Source organism: Lutjanus erythropterus, chromosome 9 (assembly GCF_056507025.1).
Source record: "Lutjanus erythropterus isolate fLutEry1 chromosome 9, fLutEry1.hap2, whole genome shotgun sequence".
NCBI classification, from domain to species: Eukaryota; Metazoa; Chordata; class Actinopteri; order Lutjaniformes; family Lutjanidae; genus Lutjanus; species Lutjanus erythropterus.
Genome location: NC_139325.1, coordinates 31,051,785 through 31,075,328, shown reverse-complemented (window position 1 = coordinate 31,075,328; position 23,544 = coordinate 31,051,785). Strand labels below are relative to the sequence as shown.

Sequence of the window (23,544 nt, the reverse complement as noted above, 5' to 3'; positions counted from 1 at the left end):
CTGCCCTCGTTACGCGTGTGGGTGCACAGGTAGGTATGCAGGAAGCTAGGCACACTTCCAATATAGGTTGAAGGCAAGCCTTTGAAGTTTTTAGAGGAAGACATTGTGAAATTGTGAAAGTACTAAGGCAGGAAATTCAATCAGAATCAGAAAAGGAGAAGATTCCATTAGAGTTAGACCAAAGTTATGGTAAAAATAAGTAGCACTGTACAATAGAAGGGAAACTGGATTCACAAAGGTATAAATTAGCTGTCAAATTTGTTATGTTGTGCTTCTGTGAAAGATGAACATTAACTCCCCATACGAGTGACAGTACAGCAACTAATAGTCCACAAGAGTAAAGGCAAGAAGACTAAAATATGTGAGAGTTAGACCAAAACTGATTTTAAGTTGCTTTGCTGTATTAGCAAACCATTATCTCCAAACGGCTGGTATAGAGTTGGTTAGAAGTAAGCTGATAAATTCTAACAATCATAACACAGCTGTAATAAGAAAGAGTACTGACAGATAATGTTCCAACAATATATTGGGAGGATATAACAATGTAAGCTGAGCACCAACTGCTGTAGAACTGTGGCAGTAGGATTTGCTGCTAGCGTCAAAATGAAACCAACAATCTATATTGTTTTGTACGTTGAGCACCGCAAGCTGAGTGCGATCTAATCCCTTTATATTGGAGAGAAGGCAAACATCTCTACGGCCGATATCTTCAAAAATCGGCAACTCCTACCAAAAGAATTTAGATGGATAAATAGCACTACAGGCCACACCACGGCAACTGAAAGCCTGGTGTCCAGCTGCAGTGCAGATCAGAAATCCCTCCCCCTCCACTTTAGCAGACGGGACGTGATACAAACTAAAACATGAAAGTACACATAAAATATATATATATTTTTAAAGATATTTCTGTCATTATAGGTAGTTCTTATCACGCTGATGTTTGTTCAAGAGTCAGTTCATCAGTTTGATTTTAATCAGTTATTTGATGCTATAAAATGGGGGTTTCACGTCATGATTGACAGCTGAGCCCTGCTGAGTCGGCTGGGCGTACGAGTGGGACCTTGAAAGTGCTACTTCAACCTGAGTACTGAGCAGACTCTGGCTCCAAACAGCATCACCAGTGCAGGATGGCAGCACTCGTTTCCAGGACGTCGGGGCTTTGTTTTGTACAGTGAATGAATGTGGAGACGCATCGTACATATTTATTTATGTAAATGAATACAATAGACAATATCTGACCTGACGCTTGTCAAAATGTTATTTAATGATGAGATTTTTGATTTTTTACAAAAATACACAAAGTTTCTCAAAAGACAAAAGGTTATGACATTGGTCAGGTTAGTATAATTGGATATTTTCCCCAAATTCTAAATTAATAGGCCAACTAACTCTGAAATGTACATATGTTTGGTGGACCCCGTTTGTTTCGTTCACCTTTGTTCTTTTGGTTTGTATTTTCAATGGCAAAGAATATTGTAGATCCAGGACAAAACTCATAAGGGGAACTGAGAGGGTCAAAAGTAATGCCATCGGCTACTTCAGCACCACGGACAGCGCCATGAATTTATCAATACACAGCACAGTTAGGCTGCTGCTATTTCAGAGCCATGGTCAGGGCCATAGATTCTAATTTGCACAAACCTCAGTCAGATAAATGAGTCAGGCAGACAGATAAACAACTCCTCTGCCCCTGTAGTCTAGGGGATGGAGAGGTTGGATGGCAGGTAAACAAGCGGGATGCATTTGGGGCATTTTGCGAACAAAGTGGATGACATTGCTTCTGATTGGACTGGCACTACAGATGTATCCGAGCAACCGATTTAAACATTATTCAAGTCTCTACTAGCTAAGTTTTAATTGTGGTGGTATAGTAGCCTAGTTACAAGAACTTAAGAAGGTCCTTACACAAAGTTAGTGATGGATTTATGAATAGGGCTGGCTGGTGCAACAGAATCCTGAGGCATATTTGAAGTTGAGGTTATATTGGGTTACAGTATATATCAGCCTGAAAGTAACTGTGGGGGGATTTTTTTTTTTTTTTGTGACTGATTTTTGTGTATTCGCTATCGATCACTGAACAGAGAGCCCATCTATCCCCCACAGCCCTGCAGAGGTTAGTAGCAGCTGATAGGGACCCTGGAGCATGGAGGGATTCATTGTCTTGTTCAGGGACACTCCAGCAAGGTGGAGGCTCAGGGTCTTGAACATTCGCCTTCTAGTTTAACGCAGATTTCCAGTTCTCTAAGGCTACACATTACACCTCCGCCTGAAGACTTGGACAAGCTGTGTCCACTTCATTTTTCTAACCTCCTTCAGCGGTGCTTCAGCGTGCATCATTGTTGGACTGAATCCAAACTACAGCAGTATGAAGTATGTGTATAAAGATCTTATAGCACTACCAAATTTAGCAAGTCACAAGATCCTGTTTTGGAAGGATTATGGCTCATATTTTTCTTATTCAAGTTAAATACTGTTATCAAGCACCATATGCAGAAGATTATTAAACTTGTTTCAAGATAACAGGCCTTGATTTGTCTTAGTAATGTATTCAATCTATTTTTCAGCTACAGCTGACAAGCAATAGCTGATTGCATAGTTGACTCGCTGATATCCCAAAACATCTATTATAAAACAGCTCATTTCAAGAATAACTTCATGAGATTTGCCAATTCACTTTTTGTGGGTAAGGAGCAGAAATAAAGGAAAGAGTAGCTTTGCTTCCAAAACCACAGGACTGAAAACTCACATCACTCCCAAATAGATTGACAGATCTTTAATACCGGGTCTAACAGAAGACAATGACTGAATCCAAGTTATTAATGTTTGCTGATGCTGTTAAGGTTTGTTTACATCAATGTGAGGAAATTTCAAGCCATGTGAAGTGATGCAAAGACCTCTCTGTGGTGTAGTTTATAGAGCCTCAAAACTAAATTGTGCATTCTGTCAAGATTTGTCAAGAGTTAGTGGAATACATTATACTAAAATATTTTTTACACTGTATGCTTTTCATTTTACAAATGCTTTTAAGCACACTAATATATCTGACTTTTGTTGCATTCAACAAAATGTTTCTATCTGTCCTTGAGGGCAGTTTTTTAACATGATATTGTTTTTTTTATTGTACTGAGCTCTCTGTATACTACTCCCACAGCTTTTAACTCTGCTTTCAGCACAAAATTCTCAGAGGTCTTTCTGACAACCTCTTCTAACACTAACCTTGTGCCTTGACTCAACCCCAAGGAGCTTGTTCACCATTTTAACACCTTTTCTTTGACTACATCCTTGATGGTGTCATTGCTTTTGAAAGCAAAAAAAAGAAAAAAAAGAAGAAGAAATATTCTACAATGTAATATGATGATTGACCGTTTTCTTTCAAATTAGGAGAATTTGCCAAAATCTCTACATATTTAATGATCTTCAGATGATAATCTCTGATATTTTGTTTCTGCGTATTTGCTAAGATGGCTGATGCTGTCTTTTTCTTAGAGAGAATAGTCTCATTCTTTAATTATAGTTGAACCTTCAATGAATCAACCCCTCATTAGGAAAACAAGTCTCAAACCATTCATCCTGTGAACTGTGCCTGTCTCTTAAGTGCTTTTACAGTACTTACAGTTTAGGCCAAATTATATCTTTCAAAATAATTTTAGGAATACAGACCACAAAGGCTGCTCTTGGCCTTATTTAACAGCGGCTACAAGCACAGTGCTCCATTTTCATTCTTCTAAATCTGTGTGGCCTTCAATCGTCCTCGCTATTCTCTTTAGTCTGGAACAAAGTAAGATGTCGCTACAACATGTTGGTTTGGGATTTTAAAAAAAACAACATGTAACTCCTAAATTCAACTGCTCAGCCAGCAGCAACCCTCTCCTGGTTGCCTTGAGGTGTGCTTTCTGAGACTGTAATCATCTGTTTTAAGAACAAGTCACACAGATCACAATTTATGTGTCTGTGGAGTTTAAAGTCACAGTCACACAGTCAACAACTTCTTTGTACGTTGAACATCAAGCAATTGCCTCTTTGCTAAGCCCTGCCCTCCTTAGTTACTGTTGCTATGCCTGTCAAGCTTGCTATTCTTGCACCACACGTATGTCGTTTTCCATGATAATTGTGGCAGATTATATACATTGACACTGGCTGTAATTTTTGAAACACTGGGCTTTTGATTCCACAGAGAGGGAAACAAAAGTAGCTTCTCATTTCGAGCTGACGACTGTGGATTTTGTGATCTCTGTCTTGCGAGCAGATTTCATAAGTGTCGATAGCTAATGTAAGAAGTCCTATCTAGCTGACTTTTTAATCTTTTAAAGAGTCTCAAATATAAAGTTGCTTAACAGCTGCTGATATAACCCTGTGGTTTCCAAATATTTTCTGGCATGTCCCCTCCTTCAGAGGCCTGAGGAAGTTGTTGTCAAGTGAAATAAATGTTAGCATGATAGCACCGGCAATTTTTGTTGTCTTGTTTGTTTATTTCTCACATACATAAATCATATGCATTCAACTTTATTTCATTTTTTATACCTTGGTCATCCATGCCTGCTCACAGTGGCGCTGTGAACCTAAAGTTAATGCTGAAAGACTGCGGCTAAAGCTTCATGTCTGCAGACATTGGTTGGATGGTGAAATATGACAAGTATGTGATAGATGGCAGAGATGCGCTAACATCTGCATTAGCATCAGAAAATGAAGCACAGGGATTTGATTAAGTGCAGTGGACCTTGAGATGGTCGCCTAGCCAGACCAGCTGGACCGCAATTGCCTCAGGAAGAGAGTCAGGATAACAGCAAAGCTAACCCGACTTAAAGAGACAAACAGCAAAATGCGTCATTGAAAGCCCACTTTGATTCTGCACCAACCCACATTTGCCTCCTTAAAACCCCCATGTAACAAATCCCAGCCCCTGGAAATAAGTCATGAGTTTGGCAGATGCAGTGGTATCTACTAGAAGTTTGACTGGAGGTAACAATACTGCAGGTAGTAAACTAGTTAGCTGGACATGCTGATGTTCGCAGCTCATATTAGAGCAGATTAAAAACAAAATTTAATCCATTCCTGCTGCTGTTGTGTTAAACATTTTTAAAAGACTGTAAAAAAGACACCACCCTCCAAACTCAAGAGACACAGAGTGTCGCTCTTCTTAGAGCTCCATGCAAAGCGCCTCAACATGTAGGGACATGCAAAACTTTACAGGCCCGCGGTGCCTAGTTACAGTTGCTAAAATATGGATCGACAGTTGTTGTTCATTGGAGAGGCTTAGCAAAGGGTTTTGACTCTACTTTTTCATTTAGTTCTGTATTACTGTTGTCTTGCCTTTGTTATTGGCAATATGGTGATTATTAAATTTATTTTAACAGTGGCTGCAGTAGCTAAGAGAAAGACACTCATTCTGGAGTCATTACATCAAACTCCACCCTTCCATTTTGGTGAATTAATCATTTCTGTGAACAATTGAATTCTGGAGATATAGCAGTTTTTCACTTTGCAGCTTGGCCGGAAAGTGAGAACTGCTGAATCCTCATAAGCACTCAAGGACATGAGTACCCTGGAGCCTTGCCTGGGTGGGTCTGTCTGTTAGCAGTTAGCAGTGTCCCCAGCCAGCCTTTAGCTCCAAGGGCGGTCTCTACAACGATATCACTGGGCCAAGTAAGCAAGGACCTGCTTCCAGATGCTTGAGTGGATGAATAATGACACTGTAACACAGCTTCTCTCTCTCTGATAATGAGGAACAGAAGAGCAGACCCTCCCTGAGGCACAGCACCTGGACTGGACTGCCTTCCTGTCTACCTCAACCTCTATCTCTCTCTGGAGACAGGCAGCCAACAGTGAGACTTTGGCCATATGCCAGGCTCTGAGTCTCAGTTACACTCAATCACACTCAGTTTGGTCTAATTGTGAAATTATGAAACATCTTACAAAGTTACTGGACCATGTTTGTGCTCATCTGACCCCTAAAAATGTTTACAAAAACACTTGTTAATTGTGTATTTTTGTATCATACTTTTTAGCTGTGAATATATGCTATACTTAAAATCCTCCACCAGTCAATTAGACGTTATCCCTACCAGATTTTTTTGAAAGATGTATTTCTGACTGTTGGCTAAGAAATCCTGTCTATTATTAACCATTCTTTGTCTTCTGGCTCTGTTCCATCTAGTTTTAACTCTAGGACAGCCAAGGTGGTTATTTGGACTGTTTTCAAAATTCAAACTTTGTTGAATGAAAAAATACAGTGCTGCTGGTACCTGACTTTTCCTAAAATTGCTTGTATTTTCATTTAAAATATTACATAAAACTCAAAAAAGTTTTAATTTTTACCTTTTTCAGCCACAGGCGGTCATATATTGTTCACATTGAAATTGCCACTGTTTTACTGTGACTTTTTGCCCAGTTGGAGATGCATCTCTGTTGCTTAGCAACTATCATTATCTCCGTCAGTAAAACTGCAGTGGTTTCAATCACCAATTTTCCAGCATTAATATCTAAATAGTCAATTGATTAGACTCAATTTAAAATAAAGTAGGGTAGACCAGGGATTGTTGTAACATGTTTTGTCACCTATAACTCAATGATTTTTTTTGTTTTAAAGCCCTCAAATTTTGACTTTACAAACTGCAATGTTTCCAACTTTTTTATTTTATTTTTGTACTCATTTCCAGCATTTGTCCATAAGCTATGGCTATTTTTTTTATGATGGTTCTAAGTGGACATTTGTTTTTATTAATGATAAAATAACATGTTTATAATCTTATAAAATACATTGAACTGTATCTTACTCTGGGTAATTCTAGATTAAACTAAAATTTGAATCAGATCACTGATGCAGTGAATATGCAATCATTGTGGTTTACTAGGTTTACAACATGCAATGACATGCATACTGATAAACGTATAAATACTTTTTTAAATTTTGGCATTGTTTCATTTTAAAAAAGATAAACTAGAATTAGAAATGCATTAATCTCTTGGTTTGGTACTTATCATGAGAGATAATCGAGTTTCAAGGGCTGTTTTGCCACAGATTTTGGAGCTTGTTCAGTTATAATTTTGCTCAGTTTGAGCTCAACATTTAACATGGTTGACCTGACAAATTCTGTCTGCATTAACGGGAGAATTTTCCTCATCCCCAGAAATTCTCTCATGTGGTGTTTCCCAGGGGTCGCCTCTTGGGCCCATATTATTTTTTGTTTTATGCTTCTGTTGGGTGGAATAATCCTAAGATATAATATTAATTTACACTGTTATGTGGATGATACACAAATTTATGTTCCACTGACAGGTAGCAAGGATGCTGACACACTTTCTCAGGTTACGGCTTGTCTCTAAAATATTAACCACTGGATGTCACAAAGTTACCTCCAGCTCAGTGAGTCCATATCTGAGGTCCTTTTATTTGGCCCCCAAAACTGAACCATCTTGGGAACCTGGGGCTTCATTACAGAAACTTTCTAAGTCTAAAATCCTACCTTAACTCAGTTTAAGATGACATTGAGAAGTTTTGGTATTAAAGAAACAGGTTTCCTAACTGCATTTTGGAAAAATTCCCATCTTATCTTGGCTATTAGAGAACAATCTTAACTAAAGAACTTTTTAAAATAGGAATCCTAAGTGAGGATGACATAGACCTGGTGCTAAATGATAAATAAACAACTGCCCAAAATGGCAACACCACTGTTGTTGCGTCTTTATGGAAACAATGATTAACGATGAAGAGGGGGAACAACACAAACACCAAAATATTGATTGAAGGGCTCCTCAAACCAGATGACAATATTTTATATGAATTAATGTATATATATATCGACTGCTGAGAAAATTAATTCTGAATTTGATCAAAGTGCTATGTCCGTTCATATCTTTATCCTGGGCTGGTAATTGGGAAGAAAATTTCCAAGAAAGGTGGCGTTTTCAATTGAAGAATCAAGTAGATAGGATTTCCTGAAATGAAATAAGATACCAGGTCTGAGATAGGAAGATATGAGTTTTCACATCTTGAAACGTAAGTTAACATTAGGACAAGCAGATAGGAATGAGCCCCCTGTCATCCCATGTTAAGCATTCCCTCTGCAATTTGGGTGTGATTATTGACTCCGAGCTTTGCTTTGACACAGAAATCATTAAGGTGGTGCAGTCTTGCACAACTTTTCTTTTTCTGGTTTGCTATTTTGCAATTACATGGTGACCCCTTGGATAGGTACTTGTAAAGCGTGTCTCATGTCTGAAGAAGGGCTTGCACCTGAAACTTTAATGGTGGTATGATAATAAATATTCACGGTGGCATTATCTAGTGTCTGTTTTTTCCTTTTTCTGTCATGCACTTCTGTCCAGCACCTAATATTTATCACCTTTAGATGTGCATGCCTTTGAAAACTATTTGCAACAGTGAGTCTTTGGTCGTATACCAGGCTGTTGCACTCGGTTTGTGAAATTATGAAACATCTTATAAAGTTACTGGACCAGGTATGAGCTCCTCAGACCCCTAAAAATGTTTGTAAAACCACTTTTTAATTGTTCATTTTTGTGTCAGGCATCTTTGGCTTTAAATATACGCTGCCTGGCTTCCCCCCTCTATACCTATATCATTCTCTTTCCCTCCACTTCTCACTTCTTTCCCTGCAGAGAGGCTTTGCCAAGTGGAGTCAATTAAAACTGTACATCTAAGTGAGAAATGTCTGTTTGAGGGTGTGTGTGTGTGTTGGTGCGTATGGTTTCATAACTGCGTTGTGTGCTTCTTTGTGTAAATGTGTGAATTTGTGGTATTTTCAAATATATGTGTGTGAATGTGCGTGTGCGTCTGAGTATGTGTCTGAGTGAGCACAGAGGCGGGGGCTCCCCTGGGGCCTGGCAGTATGGCGCTGTAGTGCTGCACACTCCTCTTGTGAAAACGCCTCCAATGGGACCAGGACAGCTGTGGCCAACCTATACCGCTTCATGGGCCATAACAAGCCTTATGACACACACACACACGCACATACACAAATACACACCTATTACTCCAATCCTGGCAACTCTGTCTGGCTGTCTATCCTTGTTTTGTCTGTCTGTCAGGGACTATCTCTCTGTCTCGCTCTCTCTCTGTCTCTCTCTCTCTCACACACACACACACACAGAAATATTCTCTTTCTTTCTCATGCAGTCTCTACCACAAGTAATGCTTCCCAACATATGTGGAGGTGCATGTTTTTTCCCCTATTTTCATTCATGCAGCCCACTCTTTCTGCCTCCCACACAGCAACTTGGTGTCCTGGTCTAACCAGACTGCCAAGAGAGGGTTGTCTGCATCTCTGAAGGGAGTTATGTTTTAATTGCAAGGAAAAGGTCACTTTGTTCTCTTCTCATGAAAAAACTAAGAATTTTTCTTGGTCATACACTGTAAAAAGAATCATACAGATATTTAATTGAATCAACTAAACTGTATAAATCATGAAATTACCATGATATGTCATCAGAGATTAAGGAAAAATACTAAATTCAAATACTTTTACTATACTGTTAGAGTCAGATTAATGCAGAATGTTCAATAAATGAGTTAGTGTCAGTTTATGTGTTGTAAGAAAGTGAGCTTTTGTTTTTGGGATAATAGGCTTAACTACACATTGACAGACAACTGACAGTTATAAACAGCTGATCAACATACAGCTGAGGACTCATCATCACTTGTTATTGTCAAATTACAATGCTGCACTCGTTTTGCACTGCAGCCTGCCTGAGCTTCTTTGAGTCTGGGGAGGTGGATGCATACAAACAACTTGCTTTATCCATAGATCGAATATTAAAAAGGATTTCAACCAAATTTAATCATCTATGGAATATATCATAATATATAATCTATCCAACTTGCTATTTGGACAGTAGTACTTATTTTGGACACAAAGTTGTTACATATTGCTCCCTAAACTTAAGGTAAATATACAAGTTTTATCTGTTCAAATTCTTTCACAATTTCTAGTTTTTATTTTTAGAACAAATTATAAACATGAATCGACTTGAAATGATGGGGTGAACTGTACTGTACAGAGTTCAATCTACTGATTAAATTAAGCTGTTTGAGAGTTAAGACTCTCTTGAGACCCAGAAAAAAAAAATATGAAAACTTAATGTGTGTCTCTAATACACTTTAAGATAAGTCACCGCTGCTTCTTTTTACAATAATGAAACCACTATGAACCTTGATCAAGGTTAGTATTGAATTCAGTCCCTTCACACTAAAACTTTAGGTCACTGGGAGCAGTTTCACATATTGTCTTTGTGCCAACGCTGGAACAAAGTGTCTCCAACAGGAGCAGCTACAGCTGTAAGTTCTCTGTATGAAATGAAGAACTGACTCTTCAAACTGGGAAACTGAATTTGCTTGTAATGTGACAGTGTGACTGAAGAGGTGTTGGTTCAACTTAATATTTTAAGACTGCTGAATATGTTTTCTCAAATACAACTAAATTAATATCAAGTTAATTTTTTAAGAAAAGTTTGCTGGTTGTAAAATCATTACAAACTTGTCTTTTCAAATTCAGTGAACTTAAAGCTACTACAAGAAACTTTAATATTGTGTTGATTTTGGAGGCCCCTGTGGACAACAGCAGAACTGTTTCTCCTCCCATCTCAAAAATAAAATTAGCTGACTAAAAATGTCCTCCTTATTTTTAACAAATGTACTACTTACTATAACGGAAAAATGCAAACACAGAATTGTTTCATCTCATTTCAAGGAGAATCCGACCCGGTTGCAGGCATTAAAAATAATTATATAGAAACAGCCAAATCTTCTCCCTGATGGTCTCGTTTGCTTATGTAGGTCATAAAGAGACGGTTTCATAATGAGTTAAAAACTCCTCCTTTAAAATGTTTAAGTTAAAACAGCTATTTTTTTTACAGTGTATCACACAAATGCAACAAAAGAGACAGTCTTTCTTTTAATTTCATTTATTTAACAGTCACCAGATGATGAGATACATTCTCTTAAAAAAGAAATAGACAACAAAACTGTTATTATTATTTTGAGATTTTAAAAACTATTATACAATATTCTTAATATATAGATTTTGTACAAAATAAAAGTCAGTAAAAGGGGCAAAGGGACAGTGACATCTTAAAAAACAGAGAAAAAAAGAGGAAGGGGATAGGAGTTGACTCAAACAACTACTACATTTAGGAGTGACAAAGAAGACCAATCTCTTTCATAAATAAATATAGCAAAATTAGACATCATATATAACTCTCTTTCCAATAGCAGGGGCATTGCTAAATGTCTGTAGCATAGATTATAACATAACTGCTTTGTGAGGCCCATTTGCTTAGAAAATTCCACGCATTTTCCACACGGAGATTAACTGGAACCAGCGCGGCTAAACGCCCTGAAATAAAGGTATTTACCTAAATAATGGGTCTGATAGTCTGTGCCGTGCTTGACCTTTGGCTGTAATAATAACCCCAACCCCACCCTTACCCCTCCCCTCTTTTCCTTTGTGTGCCGCACTTGGTACAGACCAAGCGCAGAGTCTCCTTGAGGGAACTAGAGAATAGGGGTGTCCTCTTTTTTTCTCTCCCAAGGCCAGTGAGAAACAAGCTTCAGACGTCCCTACTCACAAACACAGAGACAGTTGAGCAGAGCACATGTGGGAGGGGTGCACGGTATTGGAGCATAGGAAGGTCATACTGCACAACCAACATCATTTCACCATTGAATTCCATCCTTACAATATGGATATCTCAGCGCTGTCCTCGTTGGTCCTTAGAATTTTCAACAATACAACAACAACTACAAGACAACAGAATAAACACACAGAAAGTGGATGTTGGATGGCTGTGGGGGCATTACAACCCTGTTTGACTCACGCCACTCAGATTGGCTGATTGTTTTCTCCTTAAATCTCTCCCTTTGCACCTGTTTGAGGATTTGAAGCTCAGGGTATAAGCACTGAAAACATGGGAACAGGGGAACACAAAATACAGATAATGGCGATGTTTTACAATACGAATACACTACCTGTTTTCAGACACACACACCCAAAGAGCATGGAAACTGAGGCCGATGATTGATCCCACTGTTAACAACAGACTTTTGTTCTATCCTTGTCTCCATCTTTTCCTTTTTGTACCCTCTGTGAGCAGGCAAGCGGACAGTGACATTGGCCCTTCTCAGAGCAGGACAGCAGGCAGAGTGACTTGGCGTTAATCACAGTTTTGTCTCGCTTTCTTGGCACATTAAGTCGGAGAGGCGACCGGCGGCCCGGACGGCCGGGGGTGAGAGATGGGAGGACAACGCGTTAGATTCTCAATAATGACGCATCGCTGCCGCATCACTTTGGAGATTAAAAGCAAGATGCTGAATTTCAATCAAGCCACATTAATGGCTTGGTGTGAGGAATGGTCACTTTGTCTCCACTGGCAGGCAGAGAGAGAGGAGGAGAGAGAAACTGGCACAAGAAGCCCAGGTGAGACAAGGTGATACGGCATTTTAATTCACCAAATTGCTTGCTAGCCAGTAATGATAGAATCCATTTTAGGGTGTAGTGACAATATTCTCTAAGCAATGGCAAAAGGGCATCAGCAAAATGTTGGATCCAAGAGAAAAGTCAAAGCGCCAAGGACTCAATGCATGACGCTGTAAATCACAGGACTGCTGATGTAAGATAATTAATTGGATTTGATGAGCATGTTAATATCATCATCATTAAAACACATTCATATCAGAGTTCAATTTAAAGGACCAGTGTGTAGGATTTAGTAGCATCTAGTGGTGAGCTTGCAAACACCACATGCCATCCTCCCATCAAGCGTGTAGGAGTTCCTTTTTCATGAGGGCCAGACTGAGTGTTTACATTTCCTGTGCCTGACCTGTGGAGTTAGGAATTTAAATGTGCAAAACAATGCAGATTATGTATAAAAGTATGGTGAAAATCAATGCACCTTTTCAATCTAGATGTATAGCTTGTTGTTTTAATAAGCACAATGTTGCATTTACCATCCTTTTTCATTCAGTCTGAGTTAAAAAAAATTTTAATAATTAAGTATCTCTGTGCTTAACAACAGACATAACCAATGAATGGGCTGTCAAGTATTCCTCTCATTTGAAGGAATTATTTATTCGTAATTTTTATCATATTTATAAATAATCAAAGGGGTGGATTGAGGTTGTTAAAGAGCTGGATTTGGCCCACAAGCTGCCAACTGAATAGGTCTTGTGTAAGAGTGGGTGGCAAAAAAAAAAATGCAAAATGCAAAAGGCTGCATCCTGATCCAGTTTTTGGTTTGTCCATTCCGAGCTACTGTAGAGACAGGAGGTGCGACACCCTCTGTAGATATTCTTTTAAATATCATGATTCTTTGTTTCAGGATTCCTAATCAATTTTTCAAATTCCTGAATCGATTTCATACATGTATAAAAACTAGTGCTAAGTCTGTTAGCTTGATGCCAAAACTTAATGGGAATTACCATTAACCTGCTAACAGAAATTAGCATCACAGTCTGAACAAACAGATCCATTACTTCAAGAGTTAAACATAAAACATCTGTTCTCATACTTTCAGGAATTGATTTCCTCTGCTCTGTGAAAACTAATTAGCTGCTGCTGATCTCACATTGCTAACTCAATGTGCTACTCTGGCTTCAACAGTCCACACCGAAGAGCTACAGCTGCCTTAAAGGGTCAAAACTCAAATTCAGAATCCCCAGTGGCTTTAAAAAATACAGCTATCACTTGGTGGAGAAAAGAGGAGAGGGTAGCTCACATTTGTTTGTATTTTCTACTGTATTCTTGCAGTACCAGTGTAAAGGAATTTTACACATTCAGGTATCATGTGCTGGATCGAACTAAGGCCTTGAGATCATTGGGAGGCCTGCACTAACTCTTCAAGTGGAAAAATCCCTTACAACCAGCTTTATGAGCAAGAGCAGGTAAATGCAGCAGTTTACTCCAAAAAATATTATATTTACTACTTTTTTATGCAGTGTAGTGATGATGCTTCTGAAATAAAACTTGGAAAGACTGACTGACATGTGATGTGTGGAGTTTTTGGATAGTCTCTAGAAGTGTATGATTCAACTTTTTCCCAAGGTCTCTTGTTAAAAAAACAAAAAACAAAAAAAATTGCAATAAATCGTAAGTATCGTGATAGTATCACATCAGGGAGATGTATATCATCCCAGCCTCATTACTTTCCATTTCTGCCATATTTTGCCACCATAAATCCTACACACTTCAAATATATTGTATAAATACATTCAAGCCACCTTCAAACCCAGGTTAAATTTAGTTATGTATTTTATCAACTCATATTCAAACTTTGTAACATGGGTGATAAAGAACAGGCGATGTCTAATGTTTGGAGCTAAAACAGAATTTGAAAAACCCAGAGCGACTAAGGGTTTTTTTTTTGTTTTTTTCAAAAATTACTGTCCTCACCACTGACAATGACAGCATATGAGAAAGGGAGTCTAATTTTAATTCAATGCCAAGATCTGACACTTTATCAACAGAGCTTATGATTTCCTCATTTGTTGCTGTCAAGTGCTGCAGCCACCTTACAAAACATGCCAAGCTCTGCCTGAGCTGCTCTGTGAACGCGTTGCACTGTGAGATGTGACCCACTTGCAATAAAGTGCATTGAGAGTTCAGTTCTCATGGTAGATGAGAAGCGATGTTGGGCAAGCACAGCTGAGAGATTGTCATCACAGTATAGCTGATATGAAGAAAAACCTAACGTGACATGAACTAGATCTCTCGGGGGGAAGGGAAATCAAAAGAGGATAGGGTGACAGAAGAATTGTCAAGACAACAAAGAGAGACGGGAGTGTTGGTCCTATAGTCTCTGTGTCAAGTCAGGAATGTCACAGTTGAGCACAGTGCTTCATGGGTAAGGGAGTTCTTTCAGAGGGCAGGATGAGTTGTCCTTCAGCCAGGCACCCAGCTCTGGTTGCTATGGGCTTGCTGTGGACCGGCCAGACCACTCATTCCCATCCCCATGCCCATGGTCACACCCATACCCATACCCATACCGATGCCCACCCCCTGAGCTAGGGAGCAGTCAAAGTTAAAGTCCATCTCCTCCCCAGAGTCCATAATGTCATGGAGGAGAATGGACTCAACATCGCAGTCCAAGCTACCATGGAACATGTCAATGTCCAGGTCAGCTGGTAGTCTCTCGTGGGGGTGAGGTTGGTGATAGCTGTGGTAGTTGCTACCAACGCTACCGTTCCCCATCCCCTGGCCATGGTGATATGGTCCGTTAGTCATGCCTTGGTGCTGTGGGTCAGGGTAATGGTTGTGACGGGGGTGCGGGTGTGGGGCGGTGGCCACATGGCAGGAGTCCTGGGGCATGCCGAGCATACCTGCTGGATTTGGGGGGAGGGTGGTGGAGGCTGGGAGGTGGGCATGTGACGGGGGGCTGTACAGGTAGGGAGCTTTGTGGTTGTAGGTGTGAAGTTGATTGTTGTTGCCACGTGGGGTCAGGGCTGCGGCCCGGGGCGGTGTGTGGTTATGGCTCTGGCTGAGGTTGTGACCGTTGTGGGCGAGGCTGTGAGGTGAGTTGTGGTTGTGGTTGGTTACATTGTTGTGACTGTGAGTATGGCTGTGAGTTCTGTTATGGCTGTGAGCTGAGCTGTGACTAAGAGGTCCATTGTGGCTGTGGCCATTGTGGTGGCCCGGGTGGTGGCTGTGATGGTTGGAGCCAACTCCATTACTGGCCTGACCCATCATAGGATGGCTTTCCCTCTCCTGTCCAAGCATCAGGTCCTTGGAACAGTATTGCTGCCCTGCTGGACCCCCTGTAAGCAGACTCTGCAGGGCATTGGTGCTTGAGTATGCCCGCATGGTTCCAGAGAAACTGGCTGGCTTGTTCTCCTGTATGGTCTGCATGGGTGAGTGGTGGCACAACATCCCCAAGCCTGTTCCACCGTAGACACCTGCACCATAGGGGCTCTGCCCCTTCACTCCAGAGCTGTAGTGGTAGACAGGGGTTTGGTGCTTATGTCTGCCAACAGCTGCATGCTGCTGGTGTTGCTGCTGAGATGGGTGATGGTGATGATAACTATCCTCCATCAGTTGCTCATCCAGGCTGATGGCGCCTGTCAGGTTAGCAAGCTGAGGCAGCTGCTCCAAGGGAGGACAGCGATTCCCTGCCCCCATAGATGGAGAGCGGGCACTGGTTGGTGAGGGGTAGAGGTGGGGGGAAGTGGAACAGGACAGACCACCCTCCTCTGGCTCCTCTGGCTCTCCCTCTGCAAGGATTGGTGACAGGCGCCCACTCAGGGTCGAGGCTGATGAACTTGCCCTGGAGTGGAGGTCTGTCCAAGCATCAAACTCTCCATCTGTCCCAGAAGCACCTCCAGATCCTGGAAGGCCTTTCCGTGGGGGGCTGCCGTGGTCAGGGGAGCCCTGGAGCCCCACCGCAGCAGCCCCTGCTCCTATCCCAGGACGACCAACCCTCTTGCCTCTGATGCGGCCTTTGCTCTTTAGGTATTTGGTGCTGTTGTCCATGGAGACTGCTCGCCGGCGGGGGGCCTTACCCATCTTTCCTCCATCTGGGTTCAGCATCCACCAGGAACTCTTCCCTGTTCCCTCATTCTGCACCCTGATGAAACGTGTGTGGAGGGAGAGGTTGTGTCGGATCGAGTTCTGCAGAGAGACAAGAGAGACACACGATGAGAGATGGATCAAATTACACTGTAATATATATCACATTACTTATCATTTGTACACAAACTGCTTTTCTGAGGTGAGTGAAATTTGCATAAATTTCAGAGGAAAATAAGGATCTTTGACATCAAACGTAATAATCAACAATGCAGACAGGTCTTATTACAATCACAGCTGTCAGAGCTCTATAAATCATTTAATCCATACGTGCTGACTCAGAAAAAATGGGCCTAATTATCAGGTTGCTTCCATGTCTATTATTAGACACTCTAAACACAGGAGTAGATACCAGGCCCTCTATGCAATCAGTGTCAACCAAAGTCAGAAAATTGAGAGCACATTCAAAAACACAAACACTTTCGAAGGACGGCTTCAGCCGGCACGGAGCAAGACCCTGTCAGCCTCAACCAACCTGAAACGACCTGAGACTCAGTCTCGAGACACTTTCCTTATGTACGTCAATCCTCCCACTTTCATTTCCGTCAATCCATCTGTCCTCCTCTATGACTCCTTTCAGCCGGGCTGATGTAAGCTGCTGTGGTTGGGCGTACTGTATGTTTGAAGTCGGTGCCAGTCTGGCTTAGTGCCAGCCCTGTCTCTTTCGCTCTCGTAGCTTGAATGGGGGGGGTGTATCGCAAGATTGAGCCGGGAGCAAGGAAGGCTAATGGATGTATCCCACCCTCCGACATCTACCTTCGCTGCCTATCTCCCTTTCCCTCCCTTGTTCTGTCTTTATCACCATCCCTCTTTCTCTTTTGTCACTGAGCGCTACACATTTTGTGACTTGATTTTTCTTATTTCACACACTCCTAACAGTCATTTTCCACTCCTGCTTTCAATCTCTATGCCTTCAATTATACAGTGTGCCACAAATTACTTTCCCATTATCCTCCACACCGGCATGTACAGTCACTGACTCAGTAATTCATAGGATATAGTTTTTATAGTGTTTGTTATCATTTACATCTCAAGGGTTGCTGAACGCAGAGGGTGCCTGATGTGCAACAGAGTCTGTCGTTGCAATTCTGCTCTTTGTTGTGCATGTGAGGCATTTTGACGCTCAAGCAGGAAAATATCAAATCAAAAGCACCTCCTGTGGTTTAGGAATATACTGGTACAATAGATTGTTTCAGATTGAGGGGTACCCACACTTCCAGCATCTCCATTATGTTTCAGATTATTTGTATTCACACTGAATTGCACGGCAGGGAAACAAATAAATCAAATTGCAGCGGAGAATACATAAATGGGAGGCGAACTGAATTCAGGTGATCTGTGAATGCCTCCTTGGGTTATCTCGCTGTGACACCTCCGGCATTGGGTAACCATGGCAACCGGGTAAACGTGCAACGGCAGAACTATATCATATTGTGGCGAGAGTCAAGAGAGTGAGAGATGGAGGGAGAAGTGGGGGATGGGGGAAAGGATGCAAGAGGAGGCGGTTGTTTGATGCTGCTGCTCCAACACTAAACAGCCTTTCATCTCGGCAGTGCAGGTCCGCAGGGGATGCCCGCTCCCTGCTTCTGACGGCTCCTCTACGTGCCGCGCCAACTCCCTGTCTCACCCTGGCTGGATCATCCACCTATCATACCACTCCAAACCATCCCTATCAAGTCCTGTGCAATGCCTGAATTAAAACATATGTAAGCTTTCATGCCATTCCACCACGGCCGGTTGAAAATGGGGCATCTTTCAAAAAGCTGAACCACTTCATGCTGCAACTCTGTGTGACCTGTCTGATTCAAATCGCGATTTATCCCCGTATGAGGGAAGAGCAGCCCCATTGAACTTGGAGGGATTTGTCATCATCCCAAACCCTCTTTATCTGATGAATCCACCTGCTAGAGAGATTTGAGAGATTTCGGACAGCGGCCAGCCGTGGCATCATCATCATCATCATCATCGCTTGCTGATGGCTTCCTGTCGTGTAGTTTTCCACCACATGTTTTTCTCTGTCATCCTGTTTGTGTGTTTTAGCGGCTAAGAATAGCTCAGGTTGCAGGTGGTTCCACTGTGGGTGTGGTTCTATCCACCTCCTGTTCCCTGACTCTGAGTCAGGGGCAATTTGGCCAGGCTATGGCCCTCACGCCCCCGAAACAAGCAGTCACTGCTAATCCCCCTCCATCCCCGAGTAATCCCAGACAATCCTGGGCTAATCCCAAGTTGATTCAGGGGCACTCCCAGCTGGGTGTCTCACACAGAGCCATGCCAGGTCACCGCAGACGCAGCGGGCGGCCCGGATACGCTATGATCCAATAGTAATACGACATAAAGGAAGTTTGAGATGTGTGAAATATAGATATTATAAAACCCTTACACACTGTAAAACACAGGAATTTAATGGAATCAACTAATCTTTTTAAATTAACTCAACATAAATATATAGGTTTTATTCATCTTAGGTTAATTTAACTTTTCAGACGACTTCAGAACATATAAACATGTTCTGACTTTAGGTTTTTTGACTTGAAAGGAAATGCACTGCTGTGAGTTAACTCAACTCATCAAATTAAATTTCAAAAGACTAACTAATTATTAAATGTAAGTTCAATCAACTAGGTAGGTAGCAGAGGAACTTTTGTTCTTAAGTTGAACATGGTTAAAATGATTTCCAGTGAGAACATGTATCATTAGGTCAGACTACAGTTAAGTCATTCTAACATTAGCAATTACATTCATTATATTTAACAAACTGAAAGAACACATAAAGGTTATTTTAAAAAGATATTATTAGATTATTAAGGAGCAGTATTTTATTTTTGGGTAAAGCAAATAATTGAGTTGGAAAATCTTCTGACTTCTGACTTAAAGTAATTGTGTGGATATAACTTGTAAATTTCATTTAAAAAAAGCTAATTAATTTCTGTTACTTTGTCATCAGACAGCCTTTTCTGCCTGGACACGCTGTGAAAAGAGCCAAATATCACTCACTCCAAACCAACCAAACTCCATAGGCAAAAATAGTAATTTTACCTCACAGAACATCCTGGTCCTGGCCTATCATTGCCTCAGACAATTAGATTGTTTGTGTTATTGTGTGACTTTGGCATTTTAAGGACTGTTCGGATATACTGAAGGCACACAATAACGCAAACAAACTAATCAATGGAGGCAGCAGTAAATCAGCAACTACTGTTTTCTGCAAGGTAAAAATCACTGATTTCGCCTATGGAGTTTTGTTGGTGTTCGGACAGGGATGTTTGGCTTATATAACAAGCTGCCAGAAAAGGCTTCCTTAACAGCAAAGTACAGCAGTGAAAATATTCTAAATATAGCGTACACTTAAACTGATGTTGATTTAGGTGGGCCTTTTTACGGGGCTAAAATCAGTACTGTTGCTGACCCTGTCCACTCAGAACATTAAGTACATCTGAATTAAAACAATTGTTTCATATAACTTTTTGACTTGACTTGAAAAACTTAATTAATCTGTGTGTTACCAACTGAAGTAATTTTTTTAAAGTTGGTCCAACAGTTCTCCTTTTTCAGTGTCGTATTTAGTGTTAAACTATTCCTAATGTTAGTGAGTGCATTTTAGTAGATGATGTCTGATGTTAACAGTATTCGTGATGCCTCCATAGAATCAACTACCTTTACTCTGAGTTCTGTCCTTGAGGGTTGGCTTTGCCACATTTTTACCCCTACGGGTTGAATAGAATAAAATTGAAAACTTTATTATGTATTAAATATTCATAAAATGGAAATTCTCTTTCAGCCCCCTGGCTTGCTGAGGCAGACAGATGAAGCCCACAGAAACATACAATGACAGAGAGGAACACACACATCACACGCCTGGGTCCAGGAAGCTGCTTCCTATTCAAATCATACCCCTTTAATACAATGGGCCTAGTGGAGAGGGCTCTAAATAATGAATGAACCAGTGGCTGGGCTTATACAGAGAGATGCACTGCCTGGTCCCGTAATGCTGAAAAGAACAGACAGAGTCATAAGTAGTGGTGTGACTTCTTTGTTTTGTTTTCAGGGACATCCACCCACCTTTTCCTCACTCTAAAAGCACAACTAAATCAGACTGAAAGGGGTTAATTTGCAGTAAAAGAGGATAAGGGTAATAGTTTATGGACCAATCCAAGTCAATTAAGGTGAACGAGCTTCTCGTGGCTGCAGGAAAACAATCAGCTTGGGTTCAACTCTGATTAAGGCCTAAAAATCCTGATAGCTGATTTAGATATTTAGACAATGGATACCTGGCTGCAGCGTAGTTCTCTCTGTCCACAGATTAAAGGCTTAGGCTCTTTCCAAACAAATCAGACATATTGACACCTTTTTTTCCACAACACACAGGTGGACTGAGCAGTAAGAAGGTTTTTGAGTGTAGAACCGAGGTGTTCAAACCAAACTGACACAGTCATTTCCAACAGATTATTCCTCAATATTTGCTGATGAGCAGAAACAAGTTCCTGGTATTCATTAAGATCCATTCATTTGGCTCTAGGAAAGCTAACAATACCGATCAATTGCTCTACAGTCTCCCCTCCTTTATTACATGTAAACTCAGTTTGACTCAGGGACTTGAGAGGCCTATTTAGTGTTGGGAATCAATGAAGTTTAATGGCTATCAGTGTTGAGGCTTAGCACACATCAAGGTCTGACTAACGACACAATCCACCTGTATTATGAGGCCAGAATGTGTGCTCAATATACCACATTTACTGTTCACATGATAGTGTCTAATCGCCACAGGTTTGTGAGTCAAAGGGGTAGTCCTGATCACCTGATGGACTTATCCATGGCAGGGTTGGACATCAATATTTTATTTCACTTGCCCAAGATCAATTTATACTTGCCCCTGTACAAATTGTTTTATTTATAAGCAGGTGTGAAATAACAATACAGACTAAAGTTAATTGTAAGGTTTATTCTAGGGCTGCAACGTCTATCAAACGTAAGAAAATAGAGAAAAATGCTCATCCCAGTTTTTCAACTCCAAGTGATGTCTTTAAATGTCTTGTTTTGTCGGTCTAAACCCCAAAGACATTCAGTTTAATATGATGATAAATGGAGAAAAGGGGGAATATTTAAGAATCATAAAACAGTATTTCCTGAATATTTTTCATGAAAATTATTTAAATGATCAAAATAGTTTATCGTTTTTTTTGGGCTAGATTTACCTGCCCTACATGGCATTTTACTAGCGCACACTAGCTTAACAATATTTTCACTGCTTTACTTTGCCATCAGACAACCTAGTCTGCTATATTCATCAACAATAAGAACAACCATATTCACATATAAACACAAACTAACTGATCGTGGCAGCAGTAGACCAGCAACTCCTGTGTTCTGCATGTTGAAATTACTGACTTTGCCTATGGAGATTGGTTGGTTTGGACTGAGCAATTTTTGGCTGGTATAACTGTGATTTCCTTTCAGAAAAGGGTTAAGTTATGAAAATATTCTAAATGTAGTGTACAATTAAATTGATATTGATTTTTCTTTTAAGGTGGACCTTTTTAAGTGGCTAAAATACATTTTGTTGTGGACTGTGTCCAGAACAGTCCAATGCTTAGCTTCTGCGCTGGTACTCCTCTCTGCTTCTCCAAACTGAGGTAATACACTGACTATCGGCATGAAATAATCTGAATTATCCCTTTAAGTGACTGTGCCCACTTGCCCAAATTGGCTTGATGCCCAACGCATCCCTCTGCTGCTACTCCAAAGATGTCAGTCAGGCACTGGGAGTAGATGTAGGACAGGGGTAGGGGTTGTGGCTCATCTGTGATAACCTGACTGCTTGGCATGGGGGTCAGCTGTGCTGGGGCATATAGCGGGAGGTGGAGGGGCTTGGGGGGTAAAAGGGTGGGAATATAGAGGTACCACAAGGGGCCCCTCCAAGCCACACAAAGGGGTGCCCTCAAAATGCCCCCCACTTACCCCATCCCCCAACATTCGTCCCCCGCCTCAGAACCCACTCAGGGTTTTCCCGCTCACACACCCACACACATGCTCACACACAGAGGGGCAAGGAAACAGGTCAAACGGTTTATAGGACCCATCTTGTGGCGAATGTGCACTCATTCAAACAGAACTGAGTGAGGAACTGAGGACTGTGAGTGGGGTCTGGGAACCAGCAAAAAGAAACCACTCACCCGATTCAAACAACCTCAAGGGTGAAGCAGCGTGGTGCGCTTGCCCAGCTAAGAACACAGCAGCTGTTCTTGTAGTGGCACCGGGTAAAGCCGTTTGCCACACTCGACTGGTATTACCAAACCATTTCATGCAGAATGGAGCCATTATGTATTGTCAAAGGGTATCCCTCTATGCTGCACATTCATTTGATAAGCCCAAATCAAGGGGGAGTAACAGAAGCACTAACTGTGTTTATTGTGATGCCGTTTTTGCCTGTGCAGAAGGCAGGAGGGATCAGGGGGAGGGGAGGTTTCAACACAAGCAGTTTTGTTCAGCACAGGAATGAGTTTTGTCAGCTAAGCCTGTCTCCAGGCTATTGGTGGAAATTAGCGCCGGCTAAATATTCGCTTTCCATGATTGATGTCACGGCTCGCGTTGTCCCTTTGAAGGGAAATAAAGAATTTAGAGCCATGTGGATTAATAGGGACGGGGTAGGGGGAATTTCATGTGTCTGAGGGGGACTTGAAGAGGGACTGAAGGGCCTAATGGCTGCACAGATATGGCACAATGCTGCCGAGACGATATGGCGTATCAGAGTGAGGGAAGACAAGTGAGACTATGACAGTGAGTACAAGGAAGAAAATTGGAAATTGTTTGTGTGTGTATGCCTGTACGAGAGAGGAGGGAGAGTGTGTGTGCGAGAGAGATGTAGCTATTTGCCTGAGAAGCCCAGAGTCAGATGATTAAAATCCCTTTAGGAGGCTTCTTTAAGAGAGACAGATGGGCAGACAGGCCTGTTTTTGGAATGCAATCAAATTGAAAAGAT

General features: G+C 41.2%; 1 protein-coding gene across 2 annotated transcripts in view; it reads right to left on the bottom strand.

Annotated features, from left to right (window-relative positions):
• Positions 1 to 14,138: 14,138 nt before the first annotated feature.
• LOC146321820 (forkhead box protein O6-like) overlaps positions 14,139 to 23,544 on the bottom strand; it is a 56,429-nt gene continuing 47,023 nt past the window's right edge. For both annotated transcript variants that reach the window (XM_084727102.1, XM_084727101.1), the window contains one exon: positions 14,139 to 16,610. In XM_084727102.1, coding sequence (XP_084583228.1) covers positions 14,889 to 16,610 — 1,722 coding nt within the window. In that variant the 3' untranslated portion in view covers positions 14,139 to 14,888. The remainder of the gene's footprint in view (positions 16,611 to 23,544) is intronic.